This window comes from Alligator sinensis, unplaced genomic scaffold (genome assembly GCF_000455745.1).
Source record: "Alligator sinensis unplaced genomic scaffold, ASM45574v1 scaffold30_1, whole genome shotgun sequence".
NCBI classification, from domain to species: Eukaryota; Metazoa; Chordata; order Crocodylia; family Alligatoridae; genus Alligator; species Alligator sinensis.
This window is the reverse complement of record NW_005842060.1, coordinates 428147-451332: the sequence shown is the minus strand read 5'-3', so window position 1 is coordinate 451332 and position 23186 is coordinate 428147. Positions and strand designations below refer to the sequence as shown.

Below are 23186 nucleotides of genomic sequence, written 5' to 3'. Positions count from 1 at the left end.
ACGTCATATATCTTGATTTTAAAAAAGCCTTCCATCTGGTATCTCATGAGTACCTCATAGAAAAACTGACCAACTGTGGCCTGGACTACATCATAGTCTGCTGGCTGGGGAACTGGCTCCGAGGTCGGACCCAGAGAGTGGTAGTTGATGTAAGTCAATCATCATGGTTCGCCATGACCAGTGGGGTCCCCCAAGGTTCCATCCTTGGGCCTATACTCTTTTACATCATCATTGATGATGTAGACATAGGTATCAGAAGCAGACTGGCCAAGTTTGCCAATGACACCAAACTTTGGGGTAATGCGTCCACACCTGAGGAGAGGATGGTGATCCAGGCTGACCTTGACAGGCTCAGAAAATGGGCGGATGAAAACCTGATGGCGCTCAACACCGAAAAATGCAAGGTACTCCACCTTAGAAAGAAAAACCTGCAGCATGCTTACAGGCTCGGCAGTGCTACACTTCCTAGCACCACAGCCAAAAGGGACTTGGGGGTCATGATTGACAACAAGAGGAATATGAGCCACCAATGTGATGTTGCAGCTGGTAAAGCAACCAAAACTCTGGCTTGCCTCCATAGATGCTTTTCAAGCAAATCCCAGGATGTCATCCTCCCACTGTACTTGGCCTTGGTGAGGCTGTAGCTGGAGCACTGCATCCAATTCTGGGCTCCACAATTTAAAAAGGATATGGACAAGCTTGAGAGAGTCCACAGGAGAGCCACGCGCATGATCAGAGGGCAGGAAAATAGATCTTATGATGAGAGGGTGAAAGCTATGGGACTCTTCAGCCTGGAAAAACCCAGGCTCAGGGGGACCTGGTGGCTGCCCATAAGTATATGTACATCAGGATCTGGGAGAATGCCTGTTCACCCAAGCACCCCAAGGTAAGACAAAGTCTAACGGTCACGAACTCCTCCAAGACTGTTTCAGGCTAGACATAAGGAAGGACTTCTTTACTGTTCAAGCCCCCAAGGCCTGGAACGGACTGCCGCCAGAGGTGGTGCAAGCACCTACTCTGGACTCATTTAAGAGACATTTGGACATTTATCTTGCTTCGATCCTTTGACCTCAGCTGACTTCCTGCCCCCGGGGCAGGGGGCTGGACTTGATGATCTCCCGAGGTCCCTTCCAGCCCTAATGTCTATGAAATCTATGAAACATCCAAACAGACAAACATACGTGTATAAATGCCCATCATGTACAGGCCACTTTAGACTGGTTTAAACTTCCTGGAACATTTCAAACACACACCAGGAAAAATCAACTACTATTTCAAGCCAGTCCCCCTTAAATGGGTTCAATGTTATGTGTGAACACAGAGCACTCAATGCCTGGTACCTGGTCAGTCCTCCAGACAGCTCAAACTGCACTGCTCCTCACCCCTGTAAACACATGCAGGTCAGTGGGCCTGCTCTGGGATGAAGGCAGGACTCTACTGCCCAAAGATTTACTGACTACACAGGGGTGTCAAATATATAGCCTGTAGGCTGGATTTGCCCTACAAAGTCTTATAATCCAAGGCCAGTGTCCCTTTACCTGAACTTTTCCTTTGTACTTAAATACCTCTCTATTTTAAACCCTTTTTTCTCTAAGTCTATTCATAACATTTGAGCACACAGGCTATCACATGTGAAAGCTCATGCATCTCTGAACCAGTTAGACTCTACATGGTTGCACCCTGCCCTACCTTCTGCCAGGGAGTCATGAACATACTTTTGAACAAGTATGGTTTACCAAATGTCCACAAATCTTTTCTCCACAATGAAAGCTTTGGCCTAGCATGATCCAAAGCTAGCACTGATAACAACCGTCTTCTGACTGGACTTCAGAATATATTTTTTCCTAGTTTATTCATGGACAGAAGGACTAAAACAACCTGAATGTTTTTGTTTTTAATTTCTTCAGAAACTTAGTTTGTGTAATTCCTAATGAATTTTCTAGCTTTGGGTATATATGGGCCAAGATCCTAAGCTACATTTAAGATGTTTAAAACTTTGGGGCAGGTAGCTCAAAAAATATACATCTTATCTTGGAAGTATGATCCTATTTCACAATAGAAGGCACACAGTCTTTCCTCTCCCCCATCATGCTACCTTCACAGATGCCAAACTTATTCTGCCTTGTGAAGCCACATAGTTTTCTCCCATTCTTTCAATAGACAGCCTTATGCATTTCTACCACATCAGGTTTTAGCTGGCGCAGAGGGAAGCAAACTGACAGCAAAACTGACTATAGCATAAAGTAAAACAAAGAATGAGGAACCTTTGGACCAATGGCCTACTGGTTAGAGCAGTTGCCCACAAAATGGGAGACCTAGGTTCTAGGTCCCTGTGGTTCCAGCTTCCAGGAAAGCACCCTAAACAACAGGGCAGTTTCCTGGCAGCATGAAGCAGGCAGCACTTTTTGATTCCTTTCCATCTGACTTAAACAGGATGTCATGGGTAATGGGGTGAGGAGGAGAGCATGTTAAAAAAATTATTTAATATATTTAAAATGTATCAACTGCATTTGGAGCAGAGACCATAACCTAGGGTTTCTGTCTCGCACTGGGCTCCTGAGGCTCCATTTTGTAAGCTCTCATGGGTGACTGGTGCGGCCTTAGTTGGGGGGGCACATGCCTCCCCTGTGACCAGTCCCGTCGACCAGAGGAGGTCCCCCTGTAGCCAATCCCATTGACCAAGGGGACCCTGCAATGGGGAGCAGCTGCAGCAATTGGCTGACGCTTGCAGGGGGTGCACCGGCACTCTCAGGGGGTGCACATGTACCCCCCATGCACCTGTTACGCATTGCCACTGTACACTCTCCTTCTGCCCCACAACTTTGACATTCCTTTCTATCAAGAATCCCAATTTCATGAGGAAGGAGGAAAATGCTTTAAGTCTTGCCTAGCCCATAGGCTGATGGTTAAGGTATTTTCCTGGGAAGCAGAATCTGTATTCAACCTCTCTCTGATAGAGAGGAAGAACCCAGACTTTTCATTTCCTGGGTGAGTTCTCTAATCATTAGTCTGTTGGACAAAAGATGCATAGATCCTTCTCTTCCTACATTATCAAGCTCCACACAGGATCCCAAGTTCAATGAGTTCAGTAGGATTTTACAAGAGAATCAGGGACTCATGCAGAGTGAATGTGCTTCCCAGATAGAACTGGCTTACAGCAGAACTCATGTGGAGTTAAACATGTAGGGGGCTGCTCTGGATCATTTCTGAGTTTGCTGAGAGCCCAAGTTAAGTCAACAGCGATCTTTCCAGGCCAAAATGAAGGTACATAAGGAACTTAGATACCTTAATTATTTTGTGACTGACACCTAAAAGCCATGTGTGTGCCACTTAAATATCTTACAGGCGGAACAGGATTTCAGTCAGTCTCCAACATCTAAGATAGGTAGTTGCTAGTTTCTAACACTTGAGGAATATGGTCAGTGCTGTAGAAAAGGTACAGAGGAAGGACTTTATATAGGTAGTGCCTGTCACTGGTACAAAACCAAAGATACCTCCAGTTAGTTAGTTATTGTTGAGTATTGCAGAGTAGACTACTGCTGGCTGACCTTAGCCTTCTCAGTAGCCTCATTAAACCATCAAAAAAGTTGGACGTAACAGATGTACAAAGAAGCAATGATATCCATGATGAAGTTTCCTGTTTCTGCCTTCCTGGTGACAACAGGTACATATGCTTAGGTCAGATGCATCTTTCTATCAGGGCAAAACAGGGTTTAGTAAGATTACCGTTACCTCTTTGATCCCCAACTACCAAGAGACAGAATGTCTTTTCCTGAACTGTGGCAGTCACTGGATTCTGCTACCTTGAAACCATGTGTTATAGTAACATGCTGATGTCACAGCAGAAGACAGTGTATCTTCCCCAACAGTAACAGCACAATGATTGACATTGCCCTATGCCTCATCCCCACCTATCTCAGACAAACTATCCGGATGTTATTCAAAAGTGAAGGAAGACGAACAATTCAAGATTTAGTGAGAAACTGGCAAGAATTAGCAAAGAACTAAACTGAAGGAAATGTGCAGAGAACTTGTATTGTCTTCAAAGTAAAGAGAGCCTGAAAAAATCCTATGCATTAGGATTAATCAAAGTACTAGGAATACTGCTACAACCAAGTAATGCATAGTCATGACAATTAACCATTGTCAAACAAATACCAGGATAAAGACCTCTGTTTGTTAATCTATCATAGCTGGGGAAGTTACATATTACACTTAGACCATACTAAATCTGTGGAATGTTAAATGATGTTAAAGTCAGAACGTACTGTGAGCAGTCACACATTAAGGGTTAATACCATTTCTTGCTTGCACTGCTTTTACTTCCCACTGGAGAGCTGGTGAGCAGGGTCATGGCTAGGAGCCAGGACACCTGGACTCTATTCCTAATCTGGACTGGCAGGAGGAGGGGTGGGGTGGAAGAGGGCTCTAGGTGCAGTGCAACCTGGGAATCTGGAGAGCTATGAATTGTTAATTTTATCTCTGTGGATTAAACTGAAATTTAGGCTAACAAGCTAGGTTATGCTGACCAAAATTAACCCTCGCCTGAACTGACATAACTTTGAGCTGCTCAGAAGGCACCTAGCATGGGTTAATAAGCTTCAACGTATGGACACTTGCCTTTCAAGCACCCTTAGTACAAATTAAGTGTAATGTGTAACTTCACCCTGTTGAGTAAAACCATCAATATGAGTGAGGCAAATGTGATCTCCCTGGATATATCAGGTATGGTAAGGGATTATTAATACCTTTGCTCAAGGTATTATTGGTAGGATCTTATCTAGATACTATTGACAATTCTGGTGACCCCTATTCAAGAGCGATGACTTCCTGCTGGAACAGGTTAAGAAAATAGCTATTAGGATGACAGCTGAATAGGATAGCATAGTTCCATTTTTAAGAGAAAACTAAAAAAGCATAGTTTGTTTGCCTTCACAAAAAATGGGTGACAAGGGACACAACTGCTCTTCAAATACATGGCAGATAAAAAAAAAAAAGTAGGCATGGAAAAAACTATTTAAGCTCAGGATAATCTTTGAAAAAAGAACAAATGGGTTTTAAGCTGATCATGAATACATTTATGATGGAAATTAGAAGAAAGCTGCTAAGCATCAAAGCAGTAAGGTCCTGGAACAGCATACAGAGATGAATATAAAGTAGTGGAGGCAAACAGTTTATGCAGTATTACAATGAAGTGTGATCAGTTTCTGAGGGGGATTATGAAATATGTTTCTTGGAGCCAGCATGGGACTAGATTTCATGATCCAAAAGGTCTCTTCCAGTCCTGTGTTCCAAAGTGTAAATGTCTATTTGGGCCTCAGGCATAACATGTTCAACATGCTGAATAATGATTTGAAGAATGGCTACTGCCAAGCTACATTAAACAATATATATGTGCATTCACCTCCAGGAAGGCTGAAGGGCATAAGATATATTGTTTAAATTGTTTCTCCCCACACTAATCTTTTGAGATCCAGATCAGATGTGACAACTCAAAAATTAGTAGGAACTGATTTGGGGATGCAACTGGGTACAAGTGTGGAAACTAGTCAAAACTACCAGCAATGGATTAATCTCAACAAACACCAATAATGCTAGCACTACTAAAAACTAATACTAAATTGGTTAAAAAAACAATCCTAGATTTCAGGTACTGAAAGAAGTCCCTTATACACACAGCTAGCCCCAAGAAAAGGAAACACTGAGTTAGTGTGGACTACACAGTCCTTTATCACATCAAAGAATACCTTAAATTAGCTTTCAGTATGCACTCATACACTGTAACAAAAGCTTGTCCCAGGGGTGGCCATGACACCTCTGGCGCATGTTTAGATAAGCATACAAGTCTGTGTCTCCAGGAACAAATAGTAGTGACACATAGTTGTGACACAGCTACTTGTTCCTGGGGAGTGCACCTGCACGCTTCCCTGGGGCCCTGGGGAAATAAAGTTTTTGGAAGAGGCAGTGATCTGGGTGTGCAGAGCCTGGCCAGTAGCCAAGGTGTGGCTCTCACCAGTCAAGCTCTGGTTTCAGGTGGTGCATACTGAAGCCACATGCACTGCCCCTATTTGTTTTTGGAGCTTCCCCTCCAGTATCTAGTGTTGGCTCTGCGCTGTAAATATGAAGCGCGGAGAATCGTATGACATGCGCTGCATGCGTTTTACAGCAACTCCAAAGCCTCTGAGGTGCCACAAACCATATGTGTGCACTTGTCTGGACATGCCCCTAGTAGCTACTCAGCCTTTGCTTTACCCTGATCCTCCCATTCTGTTCACCTGCCATGCCTTGATGTACTTCTACCTTTAAGAAAAGGGAGGCTGCCCCAGGGATTCCTGAGCAAGCTCTCATCCATTCCTGTCCTACTCCCAGGTCTGAGTCTGTTCTGGTTCTGTCCCTGAGCCCACCCTGACTCGCATCTTCACATTATTCCCGGGTACCTAGTTTCTCCTGGGCATAAGAACTTTGTGGTCCCGCTCAGGCACCAGACCTGCTCTGGTCCTCTCTCTGTTCCAGTTCAAAACACCCAGACTCACCCTGGTCTTTTTCCCCACCCTTCACCCATGCTCTAGCCCTGCTCCCTGCCCTACAGGTCCTCCACCTCCCCTTAGTCCCTCCCAAACCTCCAGATGTTACCACAGGCTGTAATCTCCTTGGTATTATTTAGGAGCTGCAGCCATTCTGCCCAGATGATGTTGTCCCAGCAGTCTCCAGGGCCAGACTGCCTGCCTAGCCTTTGTCTAGGCCGTGAGTTTATATACTGCAAGCCCAACCTTCTTCTAGGTTGTGTGGCTCCTGTCTCCTGCCACCTGTTTCATATGCAGCCTCCCTGCTCTTACAGTAGCAGGAGCACCAGACCTTCTGCTACAAATACTACAATGGGTTTTTTAATGTAGATTATTAAAGATGATTCAAACTGCTGGCTTAGCCTTTTAAAAATTCAAATCCTCTTAGACACTGCAATAAAGAATTTTGTAGAAAGTCAGAGAAAGATAAAAACTTGGTACAGCATTAGACATTTAAAACAAATACATACGGAAAACAGGGACTTCCCAAACAGTTGAATAATTTAAATTTAGGACTCTTCAACCTTGAAAATGTTCCCTTAAACCAGACTGTTTATCTCAGAACACATTTATTTATTTACACGTCTAAAAAAAATAGAAAAATTCTAAACTCTGTCATGTTCTATTTGGATACCAGTACTTTATGTACAACATATAAGATGCCTCAATTTTGTAAATGTTACAAAGAATAACCTAGAACATTTGGTAGTGTTCTCTTTCTACTTACATCAGCATCTTCCAAAACCTTTATTCCTAAATTTCAAGAACTATATAAAGCAGGGCAAAGAAGTATGTCAACTAGAGGTGGAAGGTTGTCCATCTAGATATCAAGTTCAATAAATGTTAAAATTATTTACAGACTAAGCAGAATAAACACAGTTTAATTCAAATGTACAACTAAGTTCTAGTATAATTTTAACCACACAGTTAAAGGAGAAGACAACTTACAGTAATATAAGCTTCTGTCTTGAACTGTGCCTTTTCTTTTATGTCATTCAAAATTAAAAAGTTTGTGTAGATGGCTATCTTTTATTTATGATATGACCTAGGTCTGCCATATTAATTTATAATTGCTTAAAGGCATCACGCCTTCATAACAAAAAATAAAAAAGTCAAGTGTTCCAGACAGGATACATATTGCAATCTGTATTAAGACAGCAAGCTATGATAGGGCATCTCAGCCACAAAACCGAATCCCTCCCTCTATTTTTTCACTACACCAAGACAATACATCCCTATTGGGAATGAGAACTGAAATGCACTTTATTTTCTACATATTAGTACGGAAAAAGATCTAGGATTACAGTAAAGAAGGGTGACTACTGTTCTGCTTGCTTACATTTTGTAAAATGACTTCAAAGTTACTTTAGAAATATCTGAAGGCTTTTCTGACTAAATACACACGGAAAAAGAAAGATTTAGTTCTGAATTATGGAGGGCTGGTTGACACATGAGATACTGTCAAACAAGGTACCAATGTCTGAAGACTTAACTACTGGAAGAAAATTGAGAAACATTAAACTCTCCCAAATTGTGATGCTTCTGAAAATTTAGATAAAGCATTGTATAAGGTTTCTTGTATCCTTCTGTTCAATATCAGTTTCTGTCACAACCCAATTAACTTGTGCCCATGCCACTGAGCAAGAGATACCATTCAAATCATCTTCATTTGAATATTAAGGGTTAAAAGACTTCCCTGCCAAGAAATTCCTTGAAACAAAAGCTGGTGGTGTACTACAGATAATTGGACAGCTGAAATAAAATGCTAGGGGAAACTATATATAAATTGGTCCAAAAATAAGCGTAAGCTCCTCACACGTAGCACACACGTAACAGGTAGAGAAACCTAACCCACTACCTTGTAACTTGAGGCGACAAAGAGCTGCCACCTGCCAAAAAATTAAAGATTCCATATAACGGTTCACCATTGGATATTCCTGTAAAACACCTCTGCCTATAAATAGTTTAACGGTTTCCGCCCAAGGCAGAGAGCTCTGGGGATCTCACAGGAAACACCTGTGCTTGTCACCAGAGAATTGGGAAATTGATCAATTCCTAATCCATCACCCCGTCAGCGTAAAATATTGACGTAGAAAGTCTTGCAAGCGCGACCGTCCGTTCCCGGCGCCACGTCCGTCATTATCTCGTCGTAACCTAACTGCGTGCGTGTACTCGACTCTGTAACCGAAGTTATATGCATATATTCAACTCTGTAACCGAAGCTGTAACGGAACAAAGGCTCGCCTGCGTCGTCCATCACTATCTAGGTGACGTAAGTAAACAAACTCCTGTAACCTACACATGTCAGTGCCTAGTTGATTCCACTCCATCCATCACTACCCGCCTGCCGAGCTCTAAATCTAAACACTCCGGTGTGTGAGTCAGGCGGCTGCCGGCGGCTGCTCTGATTCACGACAGTTTCAAGCTCCCAGTTTCACTTCTATGTGCTTATGTAAACCTTTAAAAGTAAGAAGGGATTTTTGAAGAGAATTTGCAGAACTCAAAAAGGAATTAAAAACCAGAAAAGGAAATTGCAGAACAAACAACAAAAAAACAACATATGAAGGACTTTGAGAGCAAAAATAATGTTATAATGTAATAATGTTAATAGAACTGAACTGTCTGAAGAAATCAGTGACTGACTAGTTCTGATTAAATTATTGCACCGAAACACATTCCACAAACTGCTTATTATTTTCACTTTTAATTTCAAGAGCCATAGTTTATATCATGAAATGAAACACAGAAAACTTTCCACTGAATAAAACACTTGACACACACATACCTTAACAACAGGATTGAGGAGAACTACCCCTGATTTCTTTGTAATGACTTGTTTTGTTGTGTAATGATGGTCTATAAGTTGAGGAATAGTGGGAAATCCAGTTCCTTCAAATCTATACTGATTCTGTAAGGGGAAAAAAAATTCAGTCTGAGAAAAGAGAAAGTTTCACAGAAAAAAACATAAAACAAAGAATTAGCAATCATCACCCTTTAGTAACTAGAGAAAAAACAGTTTAATCTCACAGGAAAAAATCCTGGTCTCACTCAAATCAGTATTAAAGTGTCTACTGACGTCAATGGAACCCTAATCTGAAGCATAATAATCTATAAAAACATTTTATATAATTGGCATAATTAAATAATCATAGACATTAACTCTTTAAAGAAAGCTAAACTCTGATGGGATAAGACATGAATCTGAGTATATGACACTTTGAATATGATAAAAAGGATATGCAACAAATATACTACTTATTTAAAAAAATGGACAGTATTTATTTTCAGATAACATTTTATCATAAAACTACATAAAATAGACTTGAACTAGGGAAAAAAGTCCTCTGCAGATTCCTAAAATGGGTAAATAAAACTTTTCTCACTTGGAAAGAAAGATCAAAACTGATCAGATGAAATCATAGTTCACTATGTAATACAATCTTTACGTAAGTCGTTGACACCCAGAGAATAAAATCTATATAGAGTCTTTAATAAAAGTGAAATCAACATAGTCCCCAAGAGCATCTAGGGCAGGAGCGAGCAAAATATGGCCCACAAGCTGTATCCAGCCCACCAGCCTGAGGAGGGAGGTCCGTGGCCTGCTCCACTCTGCTCTGCTGCAGCCACGGCCGGACAGGGCCACGCAGCGCGCAGACTCCTCCAACCCACTGCATCCATCCCCTACCCCTTCATGGGCTTCCTGTTGGCACTGTGGCCACCAGCAGCCAGACCCACGAAGGACAGGGCCTGTGGAGGCAGGACCTGGCCCGGCATGACATGCAGTCCCTGCGAGTGGCACCAGGCCCCGGGTGATAGGCCAAGCGGCCCAGGGCTGCCTGAAGGCATACAACCCCGGGCCGAGCTGGGCTGGACCCATGACGAGCAGCACAGGTGGTGCCGGGTCTGAGGCAACTGGAGCCACGCCACACTGCAGGGGGCTCTGGCAGCAGCGGGCCCTGAGAGTCCAATGGCTGCTGCTGCTGCTGGCGAGGGGGGTGGGGGTAGTCTGTGAGCAAAGGGGATAGGGGCAGCTCTGATTTTTCTATGACAAAAAACCCCAAAAGCAAATGCCAAAGTGTACAGATATTTAGAATTTGGTTTATTATGATGATGGAGGCACTGGTAGGCTTCCAAATTGCTTTAAACTTGTAAATACATCAATAAAACATTTCCCAACTGATCCCTCTCTATTTAGTAATGTTTCATTTTAATAGCAGAAGAACACTATTTGGGGTATTTTAATGAGAGAATTTGGGTTTCTTATCGGAGAATTTGCAATTTTTAAACAGGGAACACCAGGATCTCTGCTTGCAAGACAACTGACAAGACTTGGGTAGAGGAGACTGTCCAGAGCCAGCACTAGTGACCCAGCTGGAGGGCAGACAAGGTAGCTGACCTCTTGCCATCTGGGGCCAAGAGGATATGCTCTGACAGTTCAAAGCAGGCAACCTCAAGGAGCACATCTTCTGGGTGACAGCTACCCAGACAGCAGAGCGGGGGCACCCCATCCTGGTCTGGCAGGCATGCAGCCATGGGGCCGCAGGTCCGATGGGGCGGTGCTGTTGCAGGTGGCAGCAGGTCACAGCCAGGCAGCAGCTCCCAGAGTGCTGCAGTGGGTAGAGAGTGCAGGGGCCACTCCAGGTTAGGGCAGCTTCAGCAGTCCAGCTAGTACAATAGTGTCCCCACATACCAACTGGCTGGGCCTCAGAAGCTCCCCGAGCTGCTCGCCAGGGCAGCTCTTTATACTGCTGGGGCTACCACCTGTGCTGGCCGCAGGCTCTAGCTCCTCCTGGCTGCAAATAAGGGAGAAGCTGGGAAGGGTCATTTTGCCCCAAGTGGTACAACTTGCCCCACACCAGAGTGCACATCCAGGCGCACGTGCTGAGGCAAAAACCTCTGGCACAAATTTGTACTGCTCGTATTTGAGCTGCTGCGAGCATACGTGCCTGTATGTGTGGACGTGTCCAGTCTGGCCTTTGAATTCTGTCTCAGAGGCCTAAGGAGGTGGAAGGTCTGGACAGCCTCCACTCCTCCAAAGACTCATGTCTAGGCATATGTATCGAAGGTCTGGGTGACCTTTTACACATACGCCATGATCTGGTAGGATCAATGTTTGCCAAAATACATGTTAAGAAAAATACTGCTATTGCTAGAGCACCTTTCGTGTCATCACACTGAATCATAAAGTGTTTTAGGATCCATACTTGCTATCACAGACTGTCATGAAAAGTTGTGTGTACAGGTGCTGAGAAAAAAATGCAAGTGACATATGGTGGAAGTGATAAGAGATTCAGAAAAATTCTTTCAGGGGAAAAAATTGTGCTGCTCAATTCAGATCCTGAAAGTGATCAATTATGTCAGGGGTTTCAATGACAGAGAGAGAACAAGTTACTAAGCCCCTGTAGTAAGAACCCATTTCACCTATTTTATTGTTAAATCTAACACTTTGTGAAGTGTGCTATATTAGAGCTTTAATGGAATAACAGAAGTATAAACAGTATTAGTGAGGTTTAGGATTATCATTACCAGTCATGACTTCTTGACTATGCTGCCCTTCTCTTTGTTTACCTCCACTGGCTTCCCTTTCTCTATTGCATCAACTATAAGCTGCTTGTCTTCACTTTTAAGGACCTTTTCATGGTCATCTCCCTCCCCAACTGCCCCTCACACACAGTTAACAACTCTGAGTCACTACTGAGAAGCCCAGCATTGCTTCCAATTGGCTAATACCAGTAGCAACCAATTTTACGCGAGCATCTTTGTGCTTTCCCCCATGCTGCCTGTCATACTTAGGAAGAGCTCAAAATTAATATCAATTGAGCTACCTTATTATTTTCTTTCAAAGCCTTCCTTTGTTCTAATGCCTATAAAACCAAAATTAGGCTACTAGTAACTCCCAAACATATTGACTAATACTGTCTCGCTGTTTCTTGCACCTTTGCCTCCCATCAGTCTCTAACCATGTGTAACTCATTGGGGCAGGGACTATATTTTTGAATAGTGGTCTGCACAATGGGTTCCTGGTCCATGATTAAGGCCACTAGGCATATAGTATCATAAATAAGAATTTGAAAATAAAGTAGCATTGAATGAAAGCAATGAACTCATATTATTAAACATGGTAATTCTTATACACACTCAATTAAACTTATTTAACAGTAAAGAAGGAATTATTTATTAAGATTTAACAGAAAAAAAGCTTGGATTTCCTTTTTGCTTATCCTATGAACAAGCAAAAAAATCCTATAAAATCTATTACAACAGGGTGTCACATATAGGTTTAATTCATTTCTTATAAATAATTAATAAATTAGTACTCCCAGCACCTTCCAGAATCAGGAAACTTCATTATTCATTATTTTTATATGCTTCTAGGAGCTTTTTCATGGACTGATATCCCTGTAAAAGCACAATGAAAAAGGTCACTACCCCAAAGGCTAAGTACAAACAGTAAAAAAGCTCCAGGCTGAATCGATTCAATCTTTGCAGGTTGAATCTACGCTGCACTGACTGAACCGATAAGCAAGTGAACAGACATTCACTTTTGATTCCAAAAAATGCAGCCACATGTCTGCAGTGGCCCGGGCCAGAAGCCAGAGGAGGATGATAGAGAACACCTCCCTGCTCAGTTGAAGCAGGCAGCTTGGGCCAAGGCTAGCCTACCCACCCTGCAGAGGGAGGAGTGGGAAAGTTTGCAGGAGAGATGCAAAGCATCCTGGGATCCTGGGAGACTGAGTTAACTTGAGCCTGGAGGGAATCTAGGACAGAAATTCAATAAACTGATTTAAATCAGTTAAGTCTTGATACTACATCTATCCAGGTTTATCCTAAACTGGTTTCAGCCATTTTGAAAGCAGCTTGTGTACACTAAACTTCAGTTGTGTTATAAGTTTGAACCAGTTTCTGATGAATTATACTGGCTACTGTTTATGTGTAATTTCTGTTCCTAGACACAGCTGTTATAACTTTTGTTAGTTTCTTTAGTGGAATAAGAGTGATAACTTTCAGACACCCAAGCTAAAAACTGAGCCATAAGATAATACCATGAAAGAAAGGGGTTCCTTTTCAAAAGAGGTGATGCCACACAAATAAACTGATCTCAAACATGGTACACATTCACTCAACTGAGAAGACTACATTGATTTTCTAGTGAGATGTACTCTCTTTATTCCATACTTTTTAAATATATACATATATTTTTGGAATATTTCCTTAGAGGCCTTAGAAAAAAAAATCAATTTATTAAAAATAACCTGAACTTTTAGGAAATGTGTAAGTTAAAAATAAATAATTTGCAATTCTGATATGGATTTCCTGGCAAACTGTTTTAAAATGTTGGTCATATTAGAAAGTTAGAAAGAACAGTTAAAGCAGTATTAACTGGATCACTGGGAACAGTCATATACTATACTTTTGCATGTTATACTGCTACTCTTGAGTCTTAGATTCAGAGACAAATTCAGAATAGTGGAGACCAGGCTTGCTACTGATGCAGGGCTATAGTGGAATTGGTTACAATGTAGAATGCACTTTTATTCATGTGCACTCCCAGTTGAGGGAGCATGTAGATCAAAACTGACAACTGTCCCTAAAAAAGATGCACATTATCCCTTTTCAATGCAGGGGAGACACTACACAAAAATGACTATTCTACCTGAGAATGGAAGGTGAAATTGGAGTTAAAATGTAAGAATAAACCAATCCACAAATAAAGGAGTAGGTAATAGCCTAGATCTCTGGGGACTGCACACACAAAACTGCAAGAGGCATGTAGTATATTGAATTGGTACCATGTTGAAAATGTCTTGCACTTATTCTTTGATCTATTATTTTATAGGCAAATTACAAGAGCAGCACAAAAACACTGTTATGCTCATTTGTAGGTCTGTTTTTCACAAAAAAGGATAAGAATTGACATAAAAGTATAACACACACTAAAACACAAATACATCTCTTCCCATTAGTCTTAAGCATTTGAGAAAACTTGCCAGAGACCAATACAAGAGTCCAAGGAAAAGCGATATTGTAAAAGTGGCAATGCCAAGATTTTGATCACAAATCAAAAGAAACAGTGTTTTTCTCATTTATGTCACCATCAGTAATTCCTTCCTCTATTCTGTAATATACTAAAACTTGCTTCTGTCATTTGGGTGTTATTCTGTGTTCAAGAATAGGTTGGTGGGGAGAGAATGAGACATTAAAGACAGTTCTACACCAGAAAGTTATCCTAGGAAAACTTCTTGGCAGCATGCTACTCCTGACATTGCTGTGTTGGTACAGCATATATGCACATGGCTACTTTTGTCACTGATATGGTGCTTTAACATAACAGACCCTGGGTAAAATCACAGTGTGCGTCAGGGTTAGGCATCTCAGTAGCCCTCATACCATCCTGTGTATACTGCTCTGTGGTGCACTCTGAAGTGCACCATGACATAAGGATCTCTGAACTCAGGGAATTATAAGAATTCAAGGTGAAGTGCCAGGCTTCCTACCGGGTGTATGTTCATACCTCTAAAACTAACATAAAAAGAGAACAGGATTCAGGTGGATTTCTGGATCTCAATTCACAACAGAATAGAGAAGACAGCACAAACTCTTGCTGTGTAAGCTTTCCCATTTTTGGTGGGAAGGAAGCACTAGAAACGGCCAGCAGTACAAAATCTCAAGAATGCTGTCAAACCTCTACTATAAGAGGGTGAAATATAAGAGAAAGGTACATGCACTAAACATTAAAATTATTAGCAACAACTGTGATAAATGCAATAAATTGCAAATTGTTTTGTCTTCTACTAGGGAAAACAATTCAAAGAACGTCAACCATAAACAGCTTTTTCTTAGAAATATCTGACCAACTTCTTTTCTTTTTTTTTAATTTGAACACCCAACTCTATACGGGATAACAAAAATTGCCAATCTTCCCAATTACTTCATATGAAGATAAGAAAACTGAAAATGTACTGTAGACTAAATCCTCCCACATAGTTATCCATGATAAAACTATTCTTATTGTGAATTACTTATCTGAAATAATTGCCTGTTTGATATTAAAAAAATTAATACTGCATCAGACGTACATCAGCATATTGTATGATAAAGTGTCTCCGTTGTCCATCTGAAAACACAGAAAGGACATATTCACCAGGTTTTCCATGGCTCTCTCGCACTAAGAAGTCTCCTTGCTGTTTTAATAACTCCTGGGCTTCTATTCTTGGAATTGCACCATGATACCAGTCTTGCTCTGCCAACGGCTTCTCGCTGGTTGATATTACATCGAAGAACTTGAAAAAATATTAAAGAAATAAGTTATCATAATGTAAGCTATTTTCCATTATTTATCTTTTTCATGAAAACATTACAGATACCGATAAATAAGTTCACATTGCTTTTTCTAAATTTGACACTGCTATTAATTACGGTCCAGGTGATATACAGATTTGTTCAGTAAAGGATTTATTAGTATGGTTAAAGAAAATTATACCATTCTCTCTGATGATCATATTGTCTTCCTAATTACTACTATTTCATTTTCAGAACCAGTTAAATACCTCCAAGATTAAAGATAAATTCCACAAGTTAATTTAATTCAAAATGGCTAACATGCAGTAGAAATGCAAAACTCTAGATTCAGAGATGATACCTTTTATTAGACCAAGAAATCACAACAAAAATATATATTAATAAATAAACTTCATTTTCTACCTACAGGAACTTTTTACCATCTTTAATTTTCCCTGAGCCTGAGGAAGGGTGGGTGTGATTTTTTTGTTGGTCTAATAAAAGGTATCATCTCTGAATCTAGAGTTCTAGAGGTTTGCATTTCTTTTTGTCTCAGACCAACATGACTACCAAATACATCCCTGTAACACAAAGTAAGCTTTTCAAATTACTAATAAAAAGAATGGGCTTTTTTAAACAGGTTAAAGAAGTTTAATGTTTGATATTAAACTTAATGATAGTCTAGCAGACTGAGCCCATAAACAGCCACTGCATTTTTTCCAGGTAATAAGTATACTTGCATTCAAGTAGTTTGTGGCAGAAGAAAGCTAGTGCTTAGACTGCAAACTGCTAGTTCCTTCTAAGAACAACTTTTCTGTTCCAGAAAATTTTCTAATACCACATGTAATGCCTCAACACTTACACCCAGGATCCCAAAGTGCCTGGCTCTTCCTCCCCACATCCAAGGTGAAGGGGCGGGTAGTGAGGAAGAGTGGTTGGCTCCCTGTTAGCTCCCCAAGTAGCAACCTGTTGGGGCACCTGGCACTGCTGCTCACTTCCTGATCCCAAATCAGGGGACCAGGCAAGGAGTGGCTTGGGAACTGCCCCTTCTCTGCTCCCACTGATCAGCTGATCTGCAAGACTAAGCAGGGGGATGGCTGAGTGAGGACCAAGGGACTGTTCTTTCCTGGTCCTGTTGATCTGCAGAAACAGGCAGGAAAGGTGATGACCCTGCCATGAGACCAGGAGAGCTCCAGAAATTCCTAGAAATTGCAGCTCTGGAACTGAATGCCTATCTCTAGCCTGAAATCTCACTACATGTTCACAGAACAGCTTTGCAATACTGTCAAGGCAACAAAATCTTTCCCTTATTATCTTGTTTCTACTCTGCAGAGCACCTCTGTAAAGGAAAAATGACAGCTTGGTTTCCAAATATATTAACTCTTGGTCTTTCTACTAAAACCAGTCAGCTGTGATGGTCTCTACACTGTGGATATTATCCACTATGAAACAATAAGACAGACTAAGATGCACAATTAATCTTACAGCTCACACACAAGTTAGCTAACAGACAACACTTGCTCACTTCAAAACTAAATGAAATCTGAACAACTGTCCATGACTGTATCATTATGTCTACGTTTAGACACTGCAAACACTGGTATTGAAAACATAATACCACAGTGAAGTTGGTCTTTTTCTGTTTGTTTGTTTGCTTAATATTTAGATCAGGGGTAGGCAGATCAGTCCAGCTTCACAGACCCCTGCACCCTGCTCTGGACCCCACCGGTGCTGGCTCTGGGACACTGGTCCCAAGACAGTGGCCAGGAGGCGGGGCGTCTGTCAAGGGGTGGGGCTACCCATGTGGCCCTTGATAGCTTGCCAAAACTGGGTAAGTGGCCCTCCGCCCAAAATAATTGCCAGCCCCTGATTTAGATGGAAAAACTCTAGTTAGCGCAGAAACTTATTGGATAGACTTTATTATTATTTCTTTAATGTCACAGTGTGCGTTACTGTACATTTCATAAAAAAATTATTTGATATATTTTGCGTGCTGACATTTTTAGTAACTCAGTCTTTATAAATTACCTCATTTACTCAAATATAAGACAACCCTAAATATAAGATGACCCCCCAATAATTAAATTCTATATATGGAAAATGTATACATTTATTATAATTTTCTAGGTACAGAATATAAGTACTAGAGGACTGTTTTGAATCTCCTTCTGCTCCACTGCTACAGCAGGGAAAGCAGTGGCTGAAGGGGATGAGTGGGGGAAAGAGGTAGGTGGCTACCTTGCTCTCTGCCCTGCCCACTTGGCCCCCCTGCCACCTGAACTCCCCCACCCCCTGCTCCCTGCAGCCTCTGCCCCTCTGTCTTGGTCTCTTCCCTCCCTGCTTCCCCAGTCTCTGCCCCTTCCTGGCCCCCCATATTGCCCCTTACTGTCAGACACTGTTGGGGATGCTCCGTCCAGAAGCACAGCACATGAAAGCCTGGCCCTTGCCTGGCCTTGCGGCAGTGTTGGCAGTGCTAACTGGCTGGACAGGCAATCTAGGAGTGTTGGCACTGCTGATTAGCCAGACAGGGGAAGCAGTTCCCATGTGCTCTGTGCCCAGGAGACCCCAGCCTGAACTCCAGCTGAGCTGTGCTTGATAGTAAGTGGAGAGGAACATGATGGGTGGGAGGCAGAAGCTGCAGAGGGAAAGTGGAAGTGGGGTTCAGGAGGCTGTTGTGAGTCTAACTCTTAACCTCACCCAGGCTCAGGGCCGGAGTCAGAGCCACAGCAGCTACCTATTCCCCCCTCTCCTTCATATGCAGATACAAGAAGAAGGACATTTTTCCCCATGCTGTTTGGGGACGGGGGAGCTCATCTTATATTTTAATACATATGGTATTTAAATTGTACTGTTTTCTCCTGAACCACGTTTTTCATTCTTTTAACAGGCTTACTGTACATGTTTATTATGCAGAATACTAATTTAAATATTTTAAAGAACTATTAGATAAATCAGTATGTTCTTCAAAACAGCTATTTAGGGGATCATGGTTACAGCAAAGAAAGTTTGTTGCTTAAGAAGGATTTATAATCTTTTTAACATGGATTTCAAAATATTTCTCACTTTAATTAGAAAAAACAGTAATAGTTACTCCTTTTCATAGCTGGAATTAATTCTGGCAGGATTTAATGGAAGCAGTTTTAACACAAAATTGTTTTTTTAATGAATTTTACAATTCTCATGAGTTTTTCTTAAACACTGTTCCATGTAAATATGTTTAAGAAATATTCAGCTGCTTAATAAAACAAATTAGATACTATAAAAAGCAAACAATTTTTTCTATTTCTTTTTAATTCAATGTATGCACCTGTTTTGAATTTCCCCTTTCTACCCTTCAAAGATTTCTGTGGTTTCGCATACCTTATCCTAGGATTTTTGGGGGGTGAGCCTCAATTCCCTCATTCTGCACTGGTTTTTACTAAGGTCACCACCTGTCCCTAATTGGGCAGGACAGTTCTGAAATGTGAACATCAAGTCCTAGTCCCAGGCTGAATGACTCCAGGACAGAATTTCTCAGATTCCAAGTATCATGTGTAGGGATCCGGGTTTTCTGTTTACCATGGAAAAACACAGGAAACAGGAGGGTTTTCCCTTGCAGGTTGGCAGAGTTCCAGCCTGCAAGAGGCTGTTTGGGGCTTGGGGGAACGGGATGCAGAGGGCATGCACACAAATACACAGGGCCAGGAATATAGCCCCAGGCAGCAATGGAGAACAGCTCCCTGCAGGCAATTCTAAGGGGGAGGGGGAGGGGGCAGCAGAGGGGCTGGCTCCCTATCACTATGTGCATTCCCAGAGAGGGGGGCATGAGGGGCACAGGCTGCCAGCCAAGCAGAGGGCATCTTGCTATGGTGGCCAAATCGGTGTGAGGCTCCTGGAGGTAGGACAGTAGGGTGGGGAGCCCCAAGTCCATAGCGGATAGCCCATATCCTCCCCCACAGGCTCTGCTTAGCTCTGCTCTGGCAGTGCTATAGGGAAGAAGGAGGGGGGGAAGGGGGCAAGAAGGAAGGCAGGCATGTGTCCTGCCTTTCCATTTTGAAAAGGTGGTCACTCTTAAGTCTTCCTTTTGTGCTGCCTCCTTCCCCACCCATTAAGCTTTTCCCTCTCTTTCATTTTTTTACAGGTCTTAACAGAGAATTGAAAGAGCACCTTTATTCAGAAAGCAGTAATTGAATGGGCTCTCAAACAGAAGCCCTCATCAACTTGAAAAAGGTGCATAAGGGATGGCCCAAAAGTTTCTGACTATTTTTTGGAAGACAGAGATCCTCTACCCAAGTACCCTAAAGCAATGAGCTGTCTCTAAAAACACACTGAAAGTTGTGGAGTTTAATATTAACAACAGTTAAAGATGTTCATAAATAAGGGTGCTATAATAAACAGTGCCTCCACCTCCCACTTCACTACCCTGTCCCCATCATTAACCTCTCCTCCTTCCAGCCTCATGCTGCCACCCCACCAATCTGGCTCTCCAAACCCATTCCCAACTAGAGCAGGAATAGAAGCCTGTCCTGGTTCACCAGATCTCTAATGGCAACTCACAGCTGTGCAGGTTGGGGACAGTCAGAGAAGGTTTTTAGCCTGAATGTATAATTACTCTGAACTTGAGCTAACACTAACACTGATCAACACTTGAGAAGCTTAAATAATGTGCGAAAAAGCCCTTGAGACTCATCTAAGCCTAATTCTTTAGTTCTTATGTGTGTCAGCATACAATATGCAATCAAGAGCAAGTTCAGCATGAGGGAAGCATAACCACAAAGACTGTAGGGGGTGTATATTTAAAAACAATAAAGCAAAAGACCACAAAACCTCAGTCAAGAGTCATCACAAAAAATATTATTCTATTAACCTAAAAGCTGAATTTGGTAAGGATAACCATGGAAGGTTATTGCCAAATTTCTTTAATGGAAGGAACACAAGGAACCACTGAATACAGTGACTGTCATCAAAAGTCTGAGAGACATGTGACAACTGTCTTAGAGGAAAAAAGGAATAGGTTGCATTTGAGGGCAGCAAGGACAATTTCAAGGTTCAGTTCATTCACATACTGATCAACACAGGAAGCATCCTACCATCAACAAAAATATAAATTGAAACTATAAGTAAAAGCATCTCCCAATTTGAGGGTGGGATTTGAGTACCTTTATCTCAGGTGATTAGCTTTTTTACTATTAATCTTCCATTTACAGATGCCTGACTTGGATTTTTGTCTGAAAAAAAGATGCTGATAATGGTGGCATATATTTCCTTTATCTACTGTTGAATCACTAACCTCTTTGGTTTTCCATTTTCTCCTACTCCTCCTATCTAGTCACCTTTCACCCTCTCTCCACTCTCCCCGCCCTGCCATCTTTTCCGTCTCATAACTAATCTTCCCTCAACCCTTTATTCTCCATTTTACAAAGGCTCCTAGAGCTTTATATCAGACATTGCCAAATTGAACTGCAAACCACTAATCACACAGCCTTGACTTGTCCTTCCAGCTGCTAAATTCCCTTATAACCAGGGATCTGGGTTTTCTGCTTCCTGCAGAAAAATGCAGATTCTTCCCTTTAAAGGAGAAAAACCTAGATTTTCCCCTCTGAAGTGGGAAACCATGGGTTTCCCCTTGCAGGCCTGCAGAGTTCCAGCCTGCAAGGAGTTGCTTGGGGCTGAGGGGAGAGCAATTGGAGGCAGGGAGTGTCACATGCATATGCATGCACATAAACACACACACCCCCAAGTAATATAGCCAGGCAGGATGTGGGAACATCCCCAGCAGCTGAATACAAGTAAGTCTACAGGACAGGGGAAGGAGGGGAGGGGGAAAGCTGAAGGGTCAGGGCATGCATGTGTGGCAGGGGTGTGTGAAAGGGATGTGAGATGTGTGTGGGGGAGGGTGATGGTGTGTGGGGGGGCGTCATGGAGGTCTGTACATACATGCTCGTGATGCAGCATGGGCACCTACTGGCACTGGGGGAAGGTGTCCAGGCACTCAGGCTGTGGTGGGGTAGGGGGTCTGAGGCATGGCTTGGTGCCACCGGCAAGCCTAGCTTGATAGTGTTGCCAGTAGGGCTTGGCCAGAGGAGCCTGCCCTTCCAGGAGGGAAGGGGGCAACAGGATCCTTTGCAGGAGGCAGGGAGATGCATGGTTGGGCTGGTGGTATTAGGGGCCAGTGCCTGTGCTCTCAGGGGTGGGACGGGAGGTATGGCCAGGCCACCTGGTGCAGCGTGGGCTGCCCAGGGTGTGGCGATGCCACAAGCATCCCCTCCTCCTCCCTCTAGCCCATACCGGAGCCAGACTCACTCCATCACTGCCTGCATGAGCCAGAGCCATTGCAGCCACTGCTGCCTCTACTGGGCTGGAAGGGGTGCCTCGCCTTGGCAACCATGACAGCAAAGCTGGTACAGGGCTCCTGGCAGCAGCAGCACTGGTTATCTACACTCCACTCTGCCCTCCCATACCGTGTCCAGCCTGCTGGGCCACAGAGGAGGCTCCTGCCCAATGCCGGTCCAGTCAGACAGCAGCCCCATGTTCTAAACCCCACTATCAGCATAGAAATCTGGGGGGGCGGGGGGGGCACATACCACCCCACATCTCCCCACTGCCAATGGCTTTGCTTATGCCCACACACCCCCTGCCCCATACACACCCCTCCCCTCTTCCCCACAAACCAGGGGTCTGGGACCTGGGGATGGAGAACAGCTGGGGGGCCTTCCAGCAGGTCTGGGGTGGGCAGAGGGAAATGTGGCTTGGGAGTGAGGACAACAGCATGGACAGAGCACCAGCATATCAGGGCTGCTTAGCAAGACAAAGCAGCTGGGGAGACAACCACAGTTGGACCCACATCCTGGTGAGCGAAAGGGGCAGGAGGAGCTCTGATTTTCCATGATGAAAAATACCAAAATCAAATGCCAAAGCTTAAACGTATTTATAATTTATTTTAATAAAATGATTGAGGCACTGGTAGATTTCCATATTGCTTTAAAATTGTAACTATATCAATAAAACTTTGTGTTCAGCTGATACATTTTTATTTATACACACACACACATTTTATTTATATACACATACATAGATACACGTGTGTGTAGTACGCATGTGTCTGTGTATATAAATACACCCCATCCATGTTTTTCCATGATTAAAATAAAAGCGTGTGTGTGTGTGTGTACACACACATATGCACTAGGCCCATGCAAAGAGGCCAGTATTCGCTTCGGATTCAGAATTGGCTGATTCAGGGGACAGTGATTCGATTTGGTGATTTAAATCACTGTCCTGAATCAGCTGAATCTCCAAATCATGCAGGCCCATCCCCCACCCACTCTCCCAGCCCCAGCAGTGGCTGCCCCGCCCCCCCCCGCC

General features: G+C 42.8%; 1 protein-coding gene across 3 annotated transcripts in view; it reads right to left on the bottom strand.

Annotated features, from left to right (window-relative positions):
- The window catches only part of FER (FER tyrosine kinase), a 340335-nt gene that overhangs the window by 180554 nt on the left and 136595 nt on the right, over positions 1-23186 (bottom strand). For 2 of the 3 annotated variants that reach the window (XM_025203513.1, XM_025203514.1), the window contains 2 exons: positions 15641-15844; positions 9349-9471 (listed from right to left, as the gene is read on the bottom strand). In XM_025203513.1, the coding sequence (XP_025059298.1) occupies positions 9349-9471; positions 15641-15844 (327 nt within the window). Of the gene's footprint in view, positions 1-9344; positions 9472-15640; positions 15845-23186 lie in introns of all 3 variants that reach the window. The other variant, XM_025203515.1, reaches the window with a different exon arrangement.